The sequence below is a fragment of the Hoplias malabaricus genome, chromosome Y (assembly GCF_029633855.1).
Source record: "Hoplias malabaricus isolate fHopMal1 chromosome Y, fHopMal1.hap1, whole genome shotgun sequence".
NCBI lineage: Eukaryota > Metazoa > Chordata > Actinopteri > Characiformes > Erythrinidae > Hoplias > Hoplias malabaricus.
This window is the reverse complement of record NC_089820.1, coordinates 4464343-4486119: the sequence shown is the minus strand read 5'-3', so window position 1 is coordinate 4486119 and position 21777 is coordinate 4464343. Positions and strand designations below refer to the sequence as shown.

The 21777-nt window shown below is 40.1% G+C and overlaps 1 protein-coding gene across 5 annotated transcripts in view; it reads left to right on the top strand.

Moving 5' to 3' along the window:
• LOC136679498 (transient receptor potential cation channel subfamily M member 3-like) overlaps positions 1-21777 on the top strand; it is a 242962-nt gene that overhangs the window by 146031 nt on the left and 75154 nt on the right. For all 5 annotated transcript variants that reach the window (XM_066658055.1, XM_066658059.1, XM_066658058.1 and 2 more), the window contains exons 3-6: positions 1148-1349; positions 1582-1795; positions 2735-2859; positions 5249-5420. In XM_066658055.1, the coding sequence (XP_066514152.1) occupies positions 1148-1349; positions 1582-1795; positions 2735-2859; positions 5249-5420 (713 nt within the window). The remainder of the gene's footprint in view (positions 1-1147; positions 1350-1581; positions 1796-2734; positions 2860-5248; positions 5421-21777) is intronic.

The following is a 21777-nucleotide window of genomic DNA, read 5'->3' as shown; positions in this document are numbered from 1 at the left end:
TATTGTGTAAGAACAGCTTACAGTGCACTGACATTTTACATCCAGTCTGACCCTGTGTTTATAACAAATACACCATCGCATTCTGCTCCATCTCTTTCACTCTGTACATTACAAGTGGAGGCAGACACTATGATCTAAAAGTAGGTTTGTTCAACAAACAAAATACAACGAAAATGAAATTATAGTTGAGAGACAAAATGATTATGGCATATTCTTTGTAGAAAACCCAGCAGTATAAACTGACTCTGACTCTGATTAGGAATGTTTAAGAACCTCCAAAGAGATGTACTTTTCAATGGTGTAAGCAAATAAAAGAATTCCTTTGGGTGGTGTCTGTCTTTTTTTCCAAACTCCTGAAACTGCACATATTGATTGTATCTATGTTCAAATTGTCTAAAATGTCTTAAAGCAATTCTTAATAGAAGCTTTAAATATGGTCCACTCTCATTAACATCAAACAGACACAGTGTTCACAGTCTGAACTCATTTACTCTAAAGCAAGCACCACTTTCAAGACCCCATCTCATGCTTAAAGACAGAAACTTCAGACACCCGTCATGCTTTGATGCTTCTGGAAACCTTTCTTTTTTTACTGCTCACAAGCAAGGGTGTGATAATAACAGAGGAATGAACCCAGGTCACACTCAGCTGTTCAATTTAATCACAAATGCTGGGAAAGAAAAGCAAAAACTTTTAATACTAGTGTGAACTCTTCTCCATTCTGCAATAAAAGAATAAGAGCTAAGAACTTTTTTTAGTTTCAGCCTTTTCAGGCATTTCTGTGATCTTTTTTTTCTGACCCTTCTGCCGGTCACTTCCAAATGAAGTCTGTTGCGAAAAACTTTTCCTCGTCCTTGGTTTTATACTCCATGGATCACATGAACCACTCCAACTTATTCCAAAGGTACCTAACAGAGCTCCATCACTTCAGAAAGGAGTTCCACTACTCCAAAGCCCTGTGCTGGATGGGTTTATACCCTTCTAACTGTCTCAAAGAGCAAAGGCTATTACAGCAGTAGCTACTTGTTAAGACCACAAGAAGTCTTGTATTGTCCATCATAGGGTATCAGGTAGGTCATAATGTTTTGGCTCATGATCTATGTAAATTATAACAGTATGTCTGTGCTCTAACTTACTTTCCTGGCAGATGCTGTTGTGGGCGTCTCATTGGCCAACATGTGGGCCTGCCCCCCAGCATCTCGACCAATCAGAACGACAAGTCCGAGCGCGTGACCAAGAACGACAGCCTTTCGGAGAAATGGTCCATCAGCAAACACACGCAGCTGAGTCCCACCGATGCTTTTGGGACCATCGAGTTCCAGGGAGGGGGGCACTCCAACAAGGCTATGGTAACAGAGACCAAGACTAAAGAAATTGTCTGCAAAATATTGTCAAAAAATATAATAATGATATTTTTGTGTTTGTTTATATGTCTCATAAACATTTATTTCAGCTAGTCATTTGTGAAGAATTGTGCTTAAATATTCATTCCTATTATTAATTATTGTCCACTTTGGGTGGTTGTTAAATGAGATCTGGAGTGTAGTGTTCCATTCCTTTCTTTTCCTTCTGATTGGTCAGTACGTGCGAGTGTCTTACGACACAAAGCCAGACCTCCTGCTGCACCTGATGACCAAGGAGTGGCAGCTGGAGCTCCCCAAGCTACTCATCTCTGTCCACGGGGGTCTCCAAAATTTCGAGCTCCAGCCCAAGCTAAAGCAAGTTTTCGGAAAAGGCCTGATCAAAGCTGCCATGACAACAGGAGCCTGGATCTTCACAGGCGGTGTCAACACAGGTGGGTTTTCACTATGAAAATGTCTGGTTTTACACCATTGGAAAACACCTCTGCACTTCACCAGGAAGACTTGGGTTTGATTCCAAGCCCTGGCAGAAACGTTATTATCTAAGATTCCTTGGGCAGGACTATTAACTCTGCTGTGGCCCATGTCTTTTCATTTTGAAAAAAATTGTAAAGCACTGTTAACAAATCAAAGAAACAATTTTCTTTATTTCTTGAATCCTTTCTCTTTCCCAAGGATCCACACTGATTGTGGCTTTGTATATATATATATATATATATATATATATATATATATATATATATATATATAACTACACTGAGGCCAGATATAGTGCTGTACTAAAGCTAGCTTGGAGGGGGGTGGGTCTATGATGCCAGACTTCACTGTTGAGCCTTCTGGAGGTGTTGTGGGCTTAATTCAATGAAATACTAGTGAGAGGAGGTGCCTACCTGATGACCCCTGTGAACAGCTAGTGATGCAGTGGGTGGTTTGTGTACTCATGTGATGGGCTCAATGAGTAACCATAGATGTTAAGGGTAGTTGGATGCTGATTGGATCATGTTAGGGTGTAGCTGTAGGACTGGAACCATAGAAACTGTGTGGCTGCCATAGGAAAAGAGTGAGGTGGGCCCTATGTGGAGGTCTGTTGGATTGGCATAGGATATTTTACATCTTATCTTTTGTATGGTTAAAATTGTAAATATAACCACTACAAACACTTGAGAATATTCATATTACCAGAATGTATTAATTTTGTATTAATATGGACTACAAATTCTAAGCAAGAATGGGTAAAGGTAAACCAACCTAGTAAATATCAGCAGGTGCAGGTATTTTAAACATTCCACTCCCTACAGTGAATAATACTACTGTGTTTTCTGCTTTATAAATGTGTAAAGAACCTCATACAACACTCTGATGTCCACACACAGGGGTCATCCGTCATGTGGGAGACGCTCTGAAAGACCATGCCTCCAAATCCAGGGGCAAAATCTGCACCATTGGCATTGCCCCCTGGGGGATAGTGGAGAACCAGGAGGACCTTGTGGGCAAAGATGTATGTAATCACAAACACGTACTTTAAATAATGTTAAAACCAAACAAAGTTATTAAAAAGATCTTGTTATTAATCTACATTCATTGTATATAACACATCAGATTTACTTCAGACTCATAACTAAGAGCAAAAAACACATGCATTCCTAAATATAAGCAAAACATTTTAGAAAATAAAATAGTGCAGAAAAAGTTACAGATACATAGTTATACAGACAACAGCCAATCAGAAAATCGCAGCACAATAATCTATTAAAGAAAACTGAAGCAACACACACTGTAAAAAAACCCCGTAAAATTTACAACAAAAAAACTGGCAGCTGTGGTTGCCAGAATTTCACCGTAAAATATATGGTCACGTTTTTGGCAGTCATAAATTTTACACTTAAGAACTGTTTTGTTTACAGTACTTTTCTGTTAAAAAAACAGATATACACCAGAAAAAAAGCCATAGTATTTACATAAAAATAACAAAGAAACATTGTTTTGCCATACAATTAACATGTAAATTGTGTAACAAATAAGAGAATGGAGACTGAGAAATAGCCATATTTAGATATAGCCAAACCACATCATATGTTCAGCCCTTAAAAAGAGATATTGCAGTAAGAACCAAAGAAATATGCAGTATCTGTGTGCCACACTCCAGCACTCGGAACAAATGCTGATGGTGAACTTTTCTGACCAACACACATCTCGTGATAGCATGCACAGAAACACACACACACACACAGACACACACACACACGCAAATACACAAAATAATCTCCCCAATGCAACCCAGAATCAAAGAAAGAAAAAAAAAACAAAGAAACTCTGAAAATCACAGAAAATATGGAGAAGCAAGGCATGCTGGGAGCTCCCTAATGAGTCTCAGCTCCTCACAGTATTTGGACACCTGTACCGCCCCTAATGGTTTGTGCATTTAACAGTGGAATGATGTTTTGTTTTGTTTTTACAGTGAAGAAATGTAAAAATTTGTATTTTGTCTGATAAAAGTATTTATATTTACATTTATATTTTAATTTTTACATTTATATGAGTTTACAGTCATTTACTGTCATGGTTTTGCAGATTTCCACTGTAAAATTCACAGACATTTTTGTCAAATCTGGAAACAGAAGGGTTAAGTGTAAAATAACAAGAACGTATGTATGTTATGTATGCATGTATGGCGGTGGTGATATATGGTGGCTTCTCTGCAAATGTTTTTGCACCATTATATGTCATCAATTTATTGATGAATGGAGCAATTTTCCTGAACATATGACATATATGAAGATTAATATTTTAAAATAAAAAATTGAAAATTATTTAGAAACTGAGAGTTCTACAAAAGGTCCTTCGAATATCAAAAGTAATGGACCAATACTGTCCAAAAATTTACAGTTTACTATAGATTTCTCAAAGCTTTATGTACCAATAAATTACTTACACACATACAACACATAATATCTGGACATTTAAAAATGCATATACAGTATATAACCAATGTAAACATGCCTGAAGACTTGTTTCTCCTCACTGTGTGTTTTAAGTGTCCAGTCTCGTCTAGATGTCATTCATCTGAAGGGATATGGAATAATGCCATTTTAAAAGATGAGTTTTTGTAAACTCCTGATTTACAGACTGTACACAGCTAAGTACACAGATCCCGTCCTAGCAGCAGCTCTGATTGTGGACAATTGAGAGATCTTACAAAAATGATATTAATGTATTCTCCACATGCATTTCCAATGATACAAAATGTGCTGAATTATTTACGCCAACCGCAATGTGTCAGCTTAGTTCAGTTAAGAAGCATATGCCTCAATCTGCCATGTGTTATTTATGACTACCCACTTCTATCTGCTCTCTCTCTCTCTCTCTCTCTCTGTCTCTCTCTCTCTCTCTCTCTCTCTCTCTCTCTCTCTCTCTCTCTCTCTCTCTCTCTCTCTCTCTTCCCTCTTTGTCCTGCGTTTTCCTGTTGTCACGCTTTTGCCCTTTGTAGTGCTCTTTCTTGTTTGCCTTTGTGTTTTTTCTTGTGTTTCATAGATGTCTGTCAGGTGCTGCTTATCACATGGCTCTTTTTTTGTTTTGTTCATGTCTCCTCCTTGTCATTATTGATCCCACCTTGGCCTCATTTGTGGTCCGGCCCTCACATAATAATAATAATAATAATAATAATAATAATAATAACACGTCACTCTCCAAAGAAAAATATGTATATCTAATTTTTGTCTATTTTTAGATACTACATCGTTTGAACACAACAGCTGTCCTCCACATTGTGTGAAAGTTTCATGATGAATGGACCAATAGAAATGCTCTCCAAAACTCAGCTGTAGCTAACAGTTGCCCACACTGGCTGGTCTACGTTAACCCTTGTTTTTCTGTGTGGTGTCTGGCAGGTGGTCCGGCCATACCAGACCATGTCCAACCCCCTGAGTAAACTGACCGTTCTGAACAGCCTGCACTCCCACTTCATTCTGGCGGACAATGGAACCACTGGCAAATACGGTGCCGAGGTCAAACTCCGTCGGCAGCTGGAGAAGCACATCTCCCTGCAGAAGATTAACACACGTGAGTCCATCACCTGGTCAACTGGACAGTGGCGTGTATGTGTGAGTGTATTATTTACCCTGTGGGACAGACATGCTTTAATATTTTATTAAAATAACCCAAAAATGACAAAAATCAGTTTATTAATTATGGCTATATTACACTATCAGGGACCACCCTTTAATAGAATTTCCAGTCTGCAAGTGCTTAACTGAAATGTTTTCAGTGAAATTGAAGACTGGTCTCTGGGCTGTGTGCTTGTTCAAAACTGATTTTGAACTAATTGTAGCCTCTGGCTTTTGCACAGTACTGTACACTGGTCACATTTTAGAAGCACCTGATTGGTTAGTAATAGATGGACTACAGTTTTAAAGGCAGATGTTTCTAATAAAGTGGCAAATCAGTGGTGCATGACTCAGAACACAGCAATGAATGTTTAGTGCAAAGTTAAAGTAAAGAGAGCTTCTGCAGCCTGTGATTCACAAGGGGTCAGTGAAGAGCCCGCAATAGTGTCCACTCAGATGTCCAGGTTAGTTCAGAGCATGGTGTCAAGCTCTTCAGTAAAATAGCTTGAGATTATTGCACACACACACACACACACACAGTGTGTTTTCATGCAGTGAAACCCTTATGTTACCCATAAGTATAAGTCTTCACCGTTAAACTGGATGTACACGCTCAGAAAAAGGTATTGTAGAGGTACATTATTGTTCTTAAGGATACAAACTGTTGAAATTTACCTTTAAAAGTACAACAGTGTTAAAGTCCAGTGGTTTCCCCTTAAGGTACACTACACTGTCTTCTCCAGAAGGAGAGGTGAATATTATAAAAGATTGCATTATAGAACTCCAAAAACCAGCATTAAGTCTAGGAGATGAAATGGGGCATCATGAAATCAACACAATTTAATAATTACAGTTATAATATAATTACAACATAAAAATATAATACATTTTTTTTCAACAAGAAGCTGCAGTTTAAAAAAACCTGCAGTCAACATGAATATTTAGTAGATTGTGTACGATTATGAAGGGCACAAGAGCAAAATAATTTTAAAAATTGTATTTTATTTTTAGGAAGCACCTTTCTCTGACAAATGAAAAACTCCAGGATCTGTTTATCTGATGAGGAGGGTTTTGGAGTGACATTAGGCCCTGCATGGTTGCTATGGATCCCAATATTACTAATCGTTTTCAATTCCGTATCAAATGTGACGATTTCTCGGTGTATGCAGTGAGTGCATCTTCATCATATATAAGGGGTATCTACAATGCAAACAGTAGATCTGTGGACTAGAGGCTTTAGATACGTTTGACAACAGCTAGTATCGCTAGACTGGTTTTAATAGGAACTTCTCCACTGACCCCCACTGACCCCAACTGACCCATAACCCAGCACCTCCCAGCATCCCAATAGTTACGAATGGACCAATCTAAACAGCAACCATCCTAATCCTAATGTTCACTGCATTGCATGTGTCTTCTGTCAATTGGAGGGAAGCAGCAAGTGGTCAAGAAGAAGTGGGTGAATGCTTGACCATAGTCTCCCCTCCCAACTCTAAGCCCCTCCCCCCATCTCCCAGTCATGTGACCTGTGGGCTTCCCTTTGTCATCCTATGCCTGGGTTCAAAGAGGGGGCTGGGAAGGCAAAGGGACGTCCAGTCGTCATCAGCAGCATCTGTGTCCATGCAACTGACCGACTGAACCGATCTCTTGAACTGACCACTGACTGCTCGTCATTGACTGGCACCTCACTGTGCAGGCTCACACTGCATAATAAGTGGCATAAACCTACAGTTGTTATAGCGCTTTTGAAAGTGGAGTTAATTAAAAATAAAGAGGAAAAATGCAACTATTAACAACCAAAAGTAGAGATGGTCCAAAACTACTTTAAAAACCTTGATCAAACCTTCAAACCCAATATCATTGAGGATATGAGGTTTTATTTTGACAACAATAATATGTTGCTTTGCATACACTGACACTGCATAATGATTATATTTTATACAATGTTCTGAAAATTAATTGATTGGTCACTGTGTGACACCCACTGCTTTTTTTTAAAAAAAGAATGCTGTATAAATTTTAAAAAATGTTGTTTAAATTAATACTTACATCATATTAAAGAGGCACAACATATATTTGAAACATAGGCAGCGTCTTAGATTTAGGTGTAGGCTAATGTTAGGTTTGGGGTTATGTCTATGTCTCTCACTATTGGATAGTACTGTACGTTCCTTAAGGAAGAAAAATTGTCAGAGGCTGAATAATCTTGTTGGAATATCGCTGAGTCATAAAGCTTGTCTTGGGCAGAAACATCTATTTCAAACTTTGCAGATATATTCATCTTTTGTTGCACTCTAAACTATGAAATAACCCTTGGGCAGATAAACATTTTTGCCTCTCTGGCAGAAATGTGATGGCTGATTCGATAAAGCAAGCAAATATATATGCACTTTGTTTGCGGTGTCATTTCGCGGTTGCTGAAGCTAGTTTTGTCTGCTGAGCAAAAACCACACATATCCAACAGTCTCCCCTATCTCGCCATAGGTTTCTAGACAACCCTCACTGCAATGTTCCAACATCTTATATAAAGCCTTTTGAAAACAGGAACAGGACAAATGCTGCCATTTAGTACCATTTAAAAAACAAGGGAGCTGTCCATGGTGCTGTAATATATGCACTATTTACATTCGTTCAGTATTTTTCTAATGTGGACATTGGATAAATCTTGGGACCTTATCAGGGAATGTTATGTTTTCTAATAGGCATTTTATAAATAGTGGAAATCAAGCAACATATTCTCAGATCAGATTACATACATAGAAATAGGGATAAAACATGTCTGATCCTGATATATGCAAACTGTGTGGAGATGTTCTTCAGGTGACCTCCAGATGCATTGTAAATCCTTCACCCACTCTGCTGATGGAATGTTGCTGCTGAGGGCTTTAGGCTGAGCTCATCCCTTGATTTGATTACCTTTCCTCTCCAGCTGGAGAAGGACATCCATATCACTCTCTGTTTGACCTCGCAGTCATGCCAGGAACCGCCCACATTACTCCGCTGTGGACACATTCCAGCAGAATATAATAAGCCATAAATACTTTCCCATACACCCCCACTGTGTTCCTGTCTATACACATTCAGAGCTGGTAGTTTTGTGTTTTGCTTCCTAGATTTATGAAAACACTGTATGACACTGTAATAACTACAAAATCTATGATGGTCCAAGATCACCATCTGTAATCCCAAGTGTCAGCTAGAGTGAGATGATATTACACTATCGTAGACCTGTGCCAGGAAGCACCAGGGTACAGTATCCAGCAGGGTATAATAAATGTTATATATACACTGAAAGAACACTGGATTAGGAACACCTATATTGTCCATTTTATCAGCTCCACTCACCACACAGAAACACGTTGTAGTTCTACTATTATATAAACTTTAGTCCATCAGTTTCTCTGCATAATTTCTGATCCCCATTTTTGGTCAGGACCCCCACAGGATCACCATAGAGCAAGTGTGATTTGGGTGGTGGATCGTTCTCAGTGGTGCATTTACATGTATGAGTGGATCAGACATAGCAGTGCTGCTGGAGTTTTTAAAGCCCTTAGTGTCACTGCTGGACTGAAAATAGTCCACCAACCAAAAATAGCCAGCCAACAGTATCCTGTGTCCACTGATGAAGGACTAGAGGATGATCAACACAAACAGATGAGTTAATGTCTCTGACTTTGTGTCTAACAAAGCGGCACGGTGGCTTAGTGGTTAGCACGTTCGCCTCCCAGCGCTGGGAGTTTCCATGTTCTCCCCGTGTCTGCGTGGGTTTCCTCCGGGGACTCCGGTTTCCTCCCACAGTCCAAAAACATGGAGTGTAGGTGAATTGGCTTCTGTCTAATAACTGTCCTGGTGTGTAAGTGAATGAGTGTGAGCCCAGATATGGATTGGAACTCTGTCCTGGGTGAAACCCTAGTGCCCGATGCAGTCCTCCAGGTGGACGGTCGTTCCTGGTCGAGAGTACGCTGTGCGCGTTTGGCTGCCGCTTCTCACCAGTGTGTGTGGATTGAGTGTTCTGAGCAGTGTGGGTTGTAAAGTGTCCTTGGGTGTCTAGAAAGGCGCTATATAAGTGTAAAGATACATACAAAGCGGAAAGTGAGTAGACACTTGAGCATCACTGCTGTGTCTGATCCACTCATACCAGCACAACTCTAAGACATAACTGCTCTGTGGTGTTCCAGTGGGGGTCCTGACCATTATTGAGCAGGGGGAAATGGGGATCAGAAAGTATGCAGAGAAACAGGTTGACTAAATTCTGTAATCGTAGAACTATAAAATGCTCATTTATAGTCAGTGAAGCTGAGAGAATTTACAAGGTAGGTGTTCCTAATCCAGGGATCGTTCAGTTTATGTACACATGCTTCCTTCGCTGTGTTCTATTTCTATAAATCAAAACAAATCGCACAGCCAATGTCTCTGCTTTCTGCTCCACTGGACGTACGGAGAAAACATGATATGACGTTTTGAATGTCACCACGAAGGTTAATAACTTCTAAAACTTCTAATGAAAAACCATGAGCCGGGGTTTAATACTGCAGGGCAAAAAGGCCATGGAATTTAATCACCAGCGTTTTTCTGAATTTGAACAAGCAGAGGTCAAATGCGAGACTGAGTAAAACGCAATGCTATTAAAATACACGGGGGAGCTGTCCATGGTGCTGAAGTGTGTTGCGGCTGCATAAAGGCTGTGTATATGAATCACGGTCCAAGAGTTTGTAAACACCCCTTTAAAATCTGTGAATTCAGACATTGTGATGCATTCTGTGCTGACACAGACACATTGCATAGATAAGTATTTCAAATGGATAGGGACACTGTTCCAATATCTAGTTCCAATAGAATAGGCTATAGGTGTAAAGTGATTCTCCTGAGGAAGCTTTAATAGCAACTTATTCAGGCATTTTGATCCGTTACAGTATGTGGACACAAGTTTTGGGACATCTACACATTAAACCGACAGGCACTTTTATGCTTTTTGTTTACTTTATTTACTTATTTTTTATACTCTGTTGCTGAAACAATTCAATTTTCCCCTTGAGGGATGATAAAATTCTATCCTATTAATATGGAATTGGTTCCCTTCTGCAGCTACAACAGCAGGTTTGGAACAGTAGGTACTGAGTGGGCAGAGAATTGGTGACTTTTATGCACTGTGCACCTCAGCATTCATGGAACCCACTCTGTAACGTTATGTATTCTGCCACTTTGTGGCTGAGTTGCTGTGGTTCCCACTGCTTCTAATGTTCAACAATACAACTCACATCTGATCGTGGAATATGTAGAAGAGGGAGAAATTTCACAAACTGACTTGTTGTAGCAGTGGCATCTTATTACACTACCATGCTCAAATTGAAGGAGCTCTCTAGAATGATACATTATATCAGTAATGTTTGTAAAGGCAAGCTGTATAGCTGGGTGCTTGATTTTATACACCTGTGACAATGGGACCCAATGAAACCTCAGTAACAAGCTTAGGTGGTCTGTCCTAATACTTTTGCCACAAAGTGTAAGGAAATGTGTTGCCAATACATGCACATTACTGCTCAGATAAATAAACCATTTCAGTGCATCCAACAATAAAGGCAGCAGCTTCTCTGCAACTCTGCAGATACTTCAGGGGCATTTAATGAGGTGAAGAAGACATATTTCTAATTGTATTCACTAAAGCATCACTAGCTTGAGCTTAGGGATTGAAATCAAATGCTGCAGATGTCCATTTGTGTGAATTTGTACAGGTCAGTGATCTGCACATGCTTCTGTGGCTTTTGGATTCCGCTGACCGGCCTCCTGGGCTCCACTCCATACCTGTCGTTCTGCCTAGCATTGGGGCCAGGGTCCACCTGCCTTCCTAGCCTAGAAACCTGTTTTAGCATCGTCGCTAACTAGAGCTGTGCGCCATGGTGGCATCTGCTGCTCCCTCGCTATGGTGGGATATTTCTGGACATCATTCCCTGCTGCTGCCGCCTTTGAACGTTCCCTCAGTGGGTGGCTAGATATTAGCATAATCCTGCTACATCATGCCGTCCAGCCACAGGGGCCTAGCATTCAGGACTCTTTCTCTCTGTCATTTCAAGATGCATCATAATCAAAATCCTTGTGTTTATATGGGATAGTAATTCATTTCATTCATTGAATTTACAGTCAGAAGGGCCATTGAGTAACAGTACAGCTCCTATATATATATATATATGTATATATATCCATTCAGCTTATGGAGATTTTAACCATTTTGTTCCTAAACAAAACTTGAATTGAAATAGGAGTACTGCTACAAGGAAAGCAAGAAAGATTACAACAGTCACAGTGAACAAAAACTGAGAACTTTATAAGCTGAAACCCTTGAGGCTTCCCCGCTGCTTAGCGTTTTAAAATGGATCTGTTGTTGTGTGAGTGTTGTGGTTAATTGCAGTCATCATTCCTAACTGACACTGCTTTCTGTTCGGCTGTTCAGTATGTCCCATATATATTCGGTCAGTCAGAATAATGCTGCCACCTAATTGACTGAACACGAGTATGAGCATTAGATTTGCTTTTAATGAAGGCACTGATCTCTTTATCTCTCTCTTTCTCTCTTACACTCTCACTCCCTTTCTCTATCTCTTGCCCTGACATCTTCCTCATAGCTATGATCATTGTGCTGCTTGGAACAAATTATTTAGAAGACTTTCTCTCATTCTCTCCCTCTCTCTCTCTCTCTCTCTCTCTCTCTCTCTCTCTCTCTCTCTCTCTCTCTCTCTCTATCATCTCAATATTTCTCATTATCACTTTTTTCCCAGTAGTCTTGTAAAGACTTTGGTCTGGTATTCTGGACAGGCAAAAACTGAATGCAATGAGGTGGAGGTGCCAACATCTAATATTTTATTCAGAACAGAACACAAATCACAGATCAAAAGTTTAAACTGAGAGAATGGAAAAATATTTTTTAAGGGAAAAATATGTTGTTTCAAAATTTCATGGCGTCAACAAATCCCCCAAAAAGTTGGGACAAGGCCATTTTTTACCACTGTGTGGCATCCCCCCTTCTTCTTACAACACTCAACAGACGTCTGGGGACAGAGGAGACCAGTTTCTCAAGTTTAGAAATAGGAATGCTCTCCCATTCATGTCTAATACAGGCCTCTAACTGTTCAATCGTCTTCAGCCTTCTTTGTCGCACCTTCCTCTTTAGGATGCGCCAAATGTTCTCTACAGGTGAAAGATCTGGACTGCAGGCTGCCATTTCAGTACCCGGATCCTTCTCCTACGTAGCCATGATGTTGTGATTGCTGCAGAATGTGGTCTGGCATTATCTTGTTGAAAAATGCAGGGTCTTCCCTGAAAGAGATGACGTCTAGATGGGAGCATATGTTGTTCTAGAACCTGAACATAGTTCTCTGCATTAATGGTGCCTTTCCAGACATGCAAGCTGCCCATGCCACAAGCACTCATGCAACTCCATACCATCAGTGATGCAGGCTTCCGAACGGAGTGTTGATAACAACTTGGGTTACCCTTGTCCTCTCTGGTCCGGATGACATGGCGTCCCAGTGTTCCATAAAGAACTTCAAATCGTGACTCATCTGACCACAGAACAGTCTTTCCATTTTGCCACACTCCATTTTAAAAGACCCCTGGCTCAGTGCAAACGTCTGAGCTTGTGGAGCTTGCTTAGAAATGGCTTCCTCTTTGCACTGTAGAGTTTCAGCTGGCAACGGTGGATGGCACAGTGGATTGTGTTCACTGATAATGCTTTCTGGAAGTATTCCTGAGCCCATTCTGTTATTTCCTTGACAGTGGCATTCCTGTTTGAGGTGCAGTGACGTTTAAGGGCCCAGAGATCACGAGCATCCAGTAGAGTTTTACGGCCTTTACACTTACGCACAGCAATTGTTCCAGATTCTCTGAATCTTTTGATGATGTTGTGCACGGTTGATGATGATAACTTAAAAGTCTTTGCTATTTTACGCTGGGTAACACCATTCTGGTATCGCTGCACTATCTTTCTGCGCAACAATGGTGGAATTGGTGATCCTCTTACCATCTTGTCTTTAGAGAGACACTGACACTCTGAGAAGCTCTTTTTATACCCAATCATGTTGTCAATTGACCTAATTAGTGTAAATTGGTCTTCCAGCTGTTCGTTATATTCTCAATTTCCTTTTTCCAGCCACATATTGCTACTTGTCCCAACTTTTTTGGGATTTGTTGACACTGTGGAATTGTGAATCAACATATTTCTCCTTTAAAATGTTACATTTACTCAGATTAAACTTTTGATCTGTCATCTATGTTCTATTACGAATAAAATATTGACATTTGCCATCTCCACATCATTCTTCATTGCATTCAGTTTTTATTCACTATTTGTTTAGTGTCCCAACTTTTTTGGAATCCGGTTTGTGAATGCTTATGTTTCTCATTAATTAATGGCAATCATGCTGTTTCTCACGGCTAGATGAAACTTTTATTAAAGGAACACTAAGTAAGACTTACTTAGTGTTATTTAAGTAGGTTTTTTGCTCATGGGGCTCCTCGGATTATAGTTTATTTTTACAGCACCGTACTGAAAACAGCAGGGAGGTGGAGGGAGTGAAGGTGGTTTCTTACTCTCCTCCAAATATTACATAGTGTAGTTACTGCAGTGCTGAGCCCAGGGTAGCAACAACAGAGGCTCTATTCTCCTTAATGCAGGTCAGTGATTCATCACAATGGTTCTGAGACTGTTGCTTTGAGGTAAAAACATTATGTAGTGTTCATTTAAAGGGCATCTCAGTGCATATGCACATGAATTTGGGGATCTGGAATTCTTTCCAGACAACAATCTCTGAACATGGGATAAAGTCATTATGATTTTGTGCTGCATTTTGCCTAGAGTGCAGACACTGAAAGCACAAAAGACGATTTTAAACAAAGTAAAACATGCACAACAGGTGAGAAATAAGAGTACGGATTAAATATGGAGAAAATGTATGGAGAATAGAAAATAACTAAACAGCAGAGCTTCTGCTCCTCTCTCCTCACTTCTGGGCTCTCGTGCTGAACTGAGCTATGGCTCATTCTCATTATAGGAACAGGCACTGAAAGTGTTTTTTCTGAACAAGCTGTTTAGACAGGGGTGGTGCTATGGTGTTTGGTGTTTAGTCATGAGGTGAAGCGCATAATATTTTTCATGTCTTTGAGTTATGTCCTTTAATACTATAGATGATAAGATTTCAGTAAACAGCTGAGTGAATGTCAACATGGTGTCATTCTGCCAGATATAAATAGCAAAATTAATGTTCAGTGTTCATAGCATGGAGTGTGCGAACATGCTGTGCTTCCACACCTGCGGCTCCAACTGTGAGCTGATTTCTATGGTGGCTGAAAAAAAACAGCATGAGGCGAATATGAAACTGTGCCGCGCGTTCAGAAACACTGCAAAGAAGTTAACAACACTATGGAAGTGGACACAGAAAAGGGATGAAAAATTCCCATATCCTAGCAACAGTTACTACAACAAAACTTCAGCCATAGAGTGTATTTGAGACAATGAGGCAAATACCGTGTTGGGTTCTGTTGTAGTTCCTGTTGCGTAGGTCAGTTTTACCCTTTGTTTGTCCACTTCTGTACTACCCTAATTTCATGTCTTCCTGTTTGCAGCCTGTTGGGCCTTCTTGGCCACTGTAGAAATCACCTTGGGATGTCATTTATTTTCCCATGCTATTAAAATTTACTTGAACGCTTAGAGGACCATTTAGACTCTAAGCATGCAACTTATGAATATGAAGGACTTCATATTAGGCATATATTATAGTCCTTTGTGTAGAAGCTATTACTTCAGGAATAACATTGTGCATTAGAGAGGGAGCATAGGGAGCCCTTTGGGGATTGAGCTTGAGTGAGACAAGCAGCTTGTGTTTTAAACTGATGTAAATTTTATTCCTATGTCTGTTCGTTCTGAAGCAGATTATTTCCTATAAAATTTCCTACTGAGCTTGCTAAACTGTAACAGTTCCATATGCGCAGAATATACAGGCTCCAATTTGGAATGAAGTCAGGGGGAGGAGTATACATTGCTAGTAATTTTTATACATTCCTTTTTAAAGCCACTGTTTTCTTCTGTTGGATTTTAGTGGGCGGGACTTAGCTATATGCTTATGCTGTGGCGGCTCCTGTCACATCTCTCAGCAGGGATAATAGTTGCAATGGCAGCTAAGGTGACTTGTTTCAATAAATTAAGAGCTAGCCGTCTAGACAATTGGTACATTGCCTTGTGCAAATGAATCAGGAAGCTAAATCGACACGGTCATGTATCATTTTCATACTGTATAGTGTCTGTGGATAGCAGTGTCCAGGAATTAATATTGTCTCTAAAGTGACTGAACCATCGACTGAGGTCATAAACAAATAAACTGTCATTTAGTCATGTATCATTTATCATTAATCATATAATAATCAGTATTTTTTTCACTCTTAAAATATTTTGGTTCTGTTTTCGCTTTGTTTAGTGTTTTACAAATAATATATACTTTTTAAAAAATGAATGGATAGTGGCTTTAAAGAATAACTTGGTATAGTTCAATTTGAAATGACCTCAGTTCCGAGTAAGAGGGTTGTATAAATGGAAAATTCCTATTACTTTTGCTATTTAGCTATTGCTGAGATTTATAAAGGATTATAAAGTTGTATTTAATCAGAGCCAATGGAGTAAACAGCAGAGTTCAAGCTAGTGCCTAAAGAGTAAACGATATTGTTCACAAAGGCAGTGAAAAGGCTGCTGGGCTTCCCACCAGATGTTTAACTGCCTTTGCTCTTCTCTATTGAACGACACATTAGGGTTCACTTGCTGAGCTGCGTTTGCTTTCAGTTGTTTGCTCTGGCGCTGCTTTTCAAAGCAACTCTGAGACTTGCCGAGGGTGGTTGGACCGCAGAAACGGCCTGGGAAAAGCACAGACAATAATAAATAAACACACCACAGAGCGACTGCAGTTTCTGCTTGTTCTCGGCCGGCAGGCAAAATTAGAAACTGCTGGGCCACATTTTCTCCCACCCCCATAAAGTCATAACACCCTCTTAACACTTTTACACCAAGGCAGAGTGTGATTCTTCCCGAGATTAATGCCACCATCCCTCTGGCCAACACACACTGGAAAGTTCCTACTGTTAGGGAACTCATAAAGGTTGAAAATAGGACATCCAAATCTGACACAGGAAGAATCTAGGGGTTTAATGTGCAGATCTTCAGAAGAGTACCCCATAAATATTCTGTCTGATAACAGCTGTACTCTGACAAAACGCTGTCCCAGTCTGGCTGCAGGCCCACATTAGGATCTGAAGTCACCAGAAGCCCAACAAAATTGACTGTAGTTAAACAGACTGTCTGATCCCATGTATGTCCCGTCAAAGTTCTGTCTGAGCCAAACAAATTTCTCTTGGAACCCAACTGTAGTTGTGTGTTTCTGAGTACAGCACACTCTAAACCCAAAGGAATGTTGATCCCGACTGTATCTTGACAGGTTCTGTCTGTATCACTTCACAGCTTTGACAAGTTACAGAAATAACATGTCAGACCCCCAGAATTTTGGTTTAAATGTATTGTAATCTAGAAAAATGGACACGGCTGTGTACTATACACTAATACTGTATAGTATTTACTTTGTAATTACCGTAAAAGTTTGAGTGTGGCAGGTTAGTACACATAGATTATTTAACATACTACACCAGTACATACAAACAGGATGTGATGAACTGTTGCTATGACAACTTAGTCATACCGAAATGGCTCCCTATTCACTATTTCCAATATTACTGAATATACAGTGCATTCTAATAGGGAACTGACACTACCTCATGTGGGTTTTTTACCAAACAGCACAGTGCATTATGGGTATTCCTTATCAACTAATGTCAGCTAGTTTACGTGGGTTCTACCATCTTTTCCGGTGCATTGTGGGATAGTTTGAGTGCACTGAAACACAAAATAGTGCACTATATAGTGAACAGGGCACAGTTTTGGACACAGCACAAACTGCAGCTGTAATCTGTCTGCCATTTTCTTTTTCAAAGACTGAAACGTATATTTCTTTCGACACTGCATAGTGTACAGTGTAGGTGATAAAATAAAGGTTTCTGCATTAAAATAATGCACTGTACATCAGATAATAAAAACATTTATATTTTATATAAGCTTCACATCCCTCTGTCTAACATTTACAGCCCTGTCTTGGTGTAGTAATATTAGTTTTATAATCTATGATGTGCACTATGTAGGGAGTAGGTATTTGGGAGAATAAGAATCTTCTCCCTTTCTGTTCCCAATTGGACTGTGAGACGATAGTGTCCATCATTACTATTCTCAAAAAAATATCAGCTGGTTAAAAGTATGCACTGTAGGTGTTTTAGTATACGCATCTTTGACACATGTAACTATACTACACAATACATACTCAAACACTACTTAGAAGTGCGCAACTGGGATGCAGCTGTAGCATGACAAATATTTCAGTATTAGTCAGAATTCCTTATTTAGCAAAAATGCAAAACAAGAGAATCTAAATGGGTCCATAAAAATTCCCTCCAACCAAACAGGCCCCCAATATATATACTGTCAAATTGCCTAGCAACAGTAACAAACATAAGATTTCATCAAAATGGAATTCTGAAGTTACACTTTACCATATTTCTTCACTCTTTCAGTGCCTTCAGAAGTTTATAGATAGGGTAAATCTTACAGACTGTAATATAACTCCTGCTGGACCCATGGACTCATGGACCGAACTTGACAAGAATAGCTCTGTCCTGTCAGATTCATCTGAATATTTCAGGCTCCCGATTGAAGTGGAAGAAGTAAGCGAGACGCTCGTTTTCCCGCACGCTGCTAGCAGCTGAGTCGAGTAAGGACTGGGCTTTGAAGTCAGCCAGGGCCTATAAATAGAGCAGCTTTATGTAACTGTGCCTGTTTTAGGCACAATGATCGCACATGTGGGACTCTTGGGAACAGCCCACTTCTCTCTCTCTCTCTCTCTCTCTCTCTCTCTCTCTCTCTCTCTCTCTCTCTCTCTCTCTCTCTCTCTCTCTCTCTCTCTCATTCTCTCTCTCTACTTTCCACTGTTGCTATCTGCCTACCTTTCTACAGTTCTGTCTTATTACATCTCCCCCCACTCCATCTGTCCCTTCGTCTTATTCTTACCTTCATTTTATACCTCCCTTCTCTCTCTCTTCTCCTCTCTCTCCATTTTTCCCCTCTTGATACCATCCTTTGTTGCTATCTGCCTACCTGTCTTTCTACAGTTCTCTTTTCTTTCTACATATCCCCCACTCCATCTGTCCCTTCTTATTATCCTCTCCCTTCGTTTATTCCTCCCCCTTCTCTCTCTCTCTCTCTCTGTCCAACTCCTTCTCCTTCCTGTTGGCGCTCTCTCTCCTCATGAATAATTCATATTGTTGGAGCAGGATCACTGTTTGAACTGCAGTCATAATGCTAGTGTGGAGGTCGCTTTTTTAGAGTGTCAGAGAGTGAGAGAGAGAGAGAGAGAGAAACATGCCATGACAAACCTCTGATGGGCCTGATCCCGCTACCATCACCCCCACCTGCCTCATACACCACCTGTTAATTACTCAGCAATCACTGCTAATAGTCGTTGATGAATGACAGCAGAATCATCTCTGTGCCATCTCTCCATGGTTACTCAGCCAACCTCTGGAACCTGTGGGAATGAGAGATCTGTGGACTCATGTGTGCTCATGTACTGACCCCTGACATGAACAGCAGAGTCACCAAGGGTCAGTCAGTTTTTTTGGAAGGTTAGACACTGTTAGACAGAAAACCATCCTGCTGCTTGTCAGGGCTTAATCAGGTTTTTTGTCGATTGTGTCTTTACTGTTCAGTCTTGTGTTTTGCATCTCTCTCTCTCTCTCTCTCTCTCTCTCTCTCTCTCTCTGATTGGCATGACTGTTTCAGTAACGCTGTTGCCAAAGCATAAAAAAAATAAAACGGAACATATTTTAAACATATCAATAATAAGAAGAACAATTAAATATAATAGAATAAACAAAATTCATTCATTCATTATCTGTAACCACTTATCCAGTTCAGGGTCACAGTGGGTCTAGAGCCTACATGGAATCATTGGGCGCAGGCGGGAATACACCCTGGAGGGGGCGCCAGTCCTTCACAGGGCAAGACACACACATTCACTCACACCTACGGACTCTTTGGAGTCACCAATCCACCTACCAACGTGTGTTTTTGGACTGTGGGAGGAAACCGGAGCACCCGGAGGAAACCCACGCGGACACAGGGAGAACACACCACACTCCTCACAGACAGTCACCCAGCGCGGGACTCAAACCCACAACCTCCAGGTCCCTGGGGTTGTGTGACTGTGACACTACCACCGTGCAGCCCAATAAACAAAATAAGAAATGTATTAAAGGATATTAAATAATAAGGTTTAATAAGAAATACGTACTTACTTTCTTGTGTACAGTAGTTTTGTTTTTAATTGCGGGTGGGGTTTGATGTGGACAGGGTGTTTATGATGAGTGTTGCTCACAGTCCTTCAAGTGGTGGCATGTTGCCACATATTTTGCAGCGAGAGCCATTGTGTTTTGTAGGAAGATTTGTAGTTGTTCGAAGTGAGCCACAATTTCCAGATGTGGGTGGATGTTTTTGGGTGAAATTTTCTCTTGTCATTTTTTAACTTTCTTTCTCTCTCTCTCACTCTCTCTTTGCATCTCCCACTCTCTGAGAGAGAAGCACTAAGTCCTTCCTTCAGGTTTTAGATGGAAGTCGATTTTTCTACCTAAAGAGCTGAACATTTTGTGCTAAACCACTGGGTTGTGCATGAAATTGAGTGCAGTGTAGGTTACTGCTCCTTACACCAGCCATTGTCCAAACTGTAAAGTGGAATTTCAGGCTTCAGCAGGATCACAGAAATGTAAAAGCACCCCGTGCTGGCAACATACAGCACCCAGTGGAAGCATATAAATGGTGAAGGGAAGGAGGGAGCAGAGCGCTGTGACATTTAATGTTAACAATAAAACCCATACAGATAACTATCTGTGAGCTTGGTTCTAGAGCAGGTGGAGTTTCATGTATTCTACTTGAGAAAACCACGATATTGTTGATAGGATATATCATCCGTCCATATCTATCTCTCTATTTATATATAAAATCACCCATGCTTAACCCTCGTTCATACCAAGACAGATTCAGTTGCTTGTTTTTATTCAGAACTTCTAGTTCTCCCTTAAATGCTGCCATAACCACAGGTGCTATAATGTAATTGCTTCACTGTAATGCTTCGAGACATTGGCACACTACTAGCCATGGTTCATGTTTGTTATGAAGTAAAAGGACATAACACATTGAAATTGCATAAAACCTAGTAATACACTGTTTATGATCGATTTTAAAGGAGGAAATCTGGAGGTGTGGTTTCATTTGGTCCCCATCTTGCCGGTGATTCTCAAGGCTTTCGCAGCCCATTGTTTGAAGCATTACCCTGAAATATCTCAATTTCAAGGAGTATCTAGTCATTCCCTTTGTCCCTACACCTAGTTCTCAACAAGAATTAAGACACCCTAATCCTAGGCAAAGCAGAGGGTACTGGTAATGACTGCTTGGGATACTACAGCAAACTGTTGGCAATGACCAAGCAACATCTTAAAAAATCTAAAAGAAATATAAAAAAATGGATATTAAAAAAAATTGTATGAGAACCAGGATCACACTAGCAGTCCTGGGGTGGCATTATGCCTCTACAGCTTCAGGGTTTTGGGGTACTGGGGTTTGTTACTACTTTGTTCTCAGTCTGAGCAGAATGAAGTTGCTAAAGTAGATGTGTGAATGATAGAATAGCGATGGTTGATTTGAAAAACTGGAAAAAAAATAGCAACCACACGGGAGAATAAAACAGCCACCAAACAATACTTTAGGGACCACCTTTAAAGAAAAACATCAGCGAAAAATTGGAATTAGCTTTTTCTATTTATTTAAGAAAATGCACTTTTCTATTTCTACACAACTTTATTTCTTACTTTTGTCTTGAACATGTTAACTGCGTTTCTATTCTGGTGCACTTTAATTACCCATGTGCTTCAATAAGGTTTTACAAATGGCTGATGGTCCTAGGTGTAGTTTATATGATTGGCTACATCCTTAAGAAACTGGAGGCTGATTTTGAGAATCTTGCAAGCACAAGTTGCAGCTATGTCAAGTCTTGCACAGTGCCTTTATCTTTGTCTCTTACAGCAAATACCTGTTGAAAATGACATCACTGTCAAAGCAAATGACATCACTGCAAAGGGAAATGACATCACAGACAAAGCAATTGCCATCAGTGCAAATAGATAAA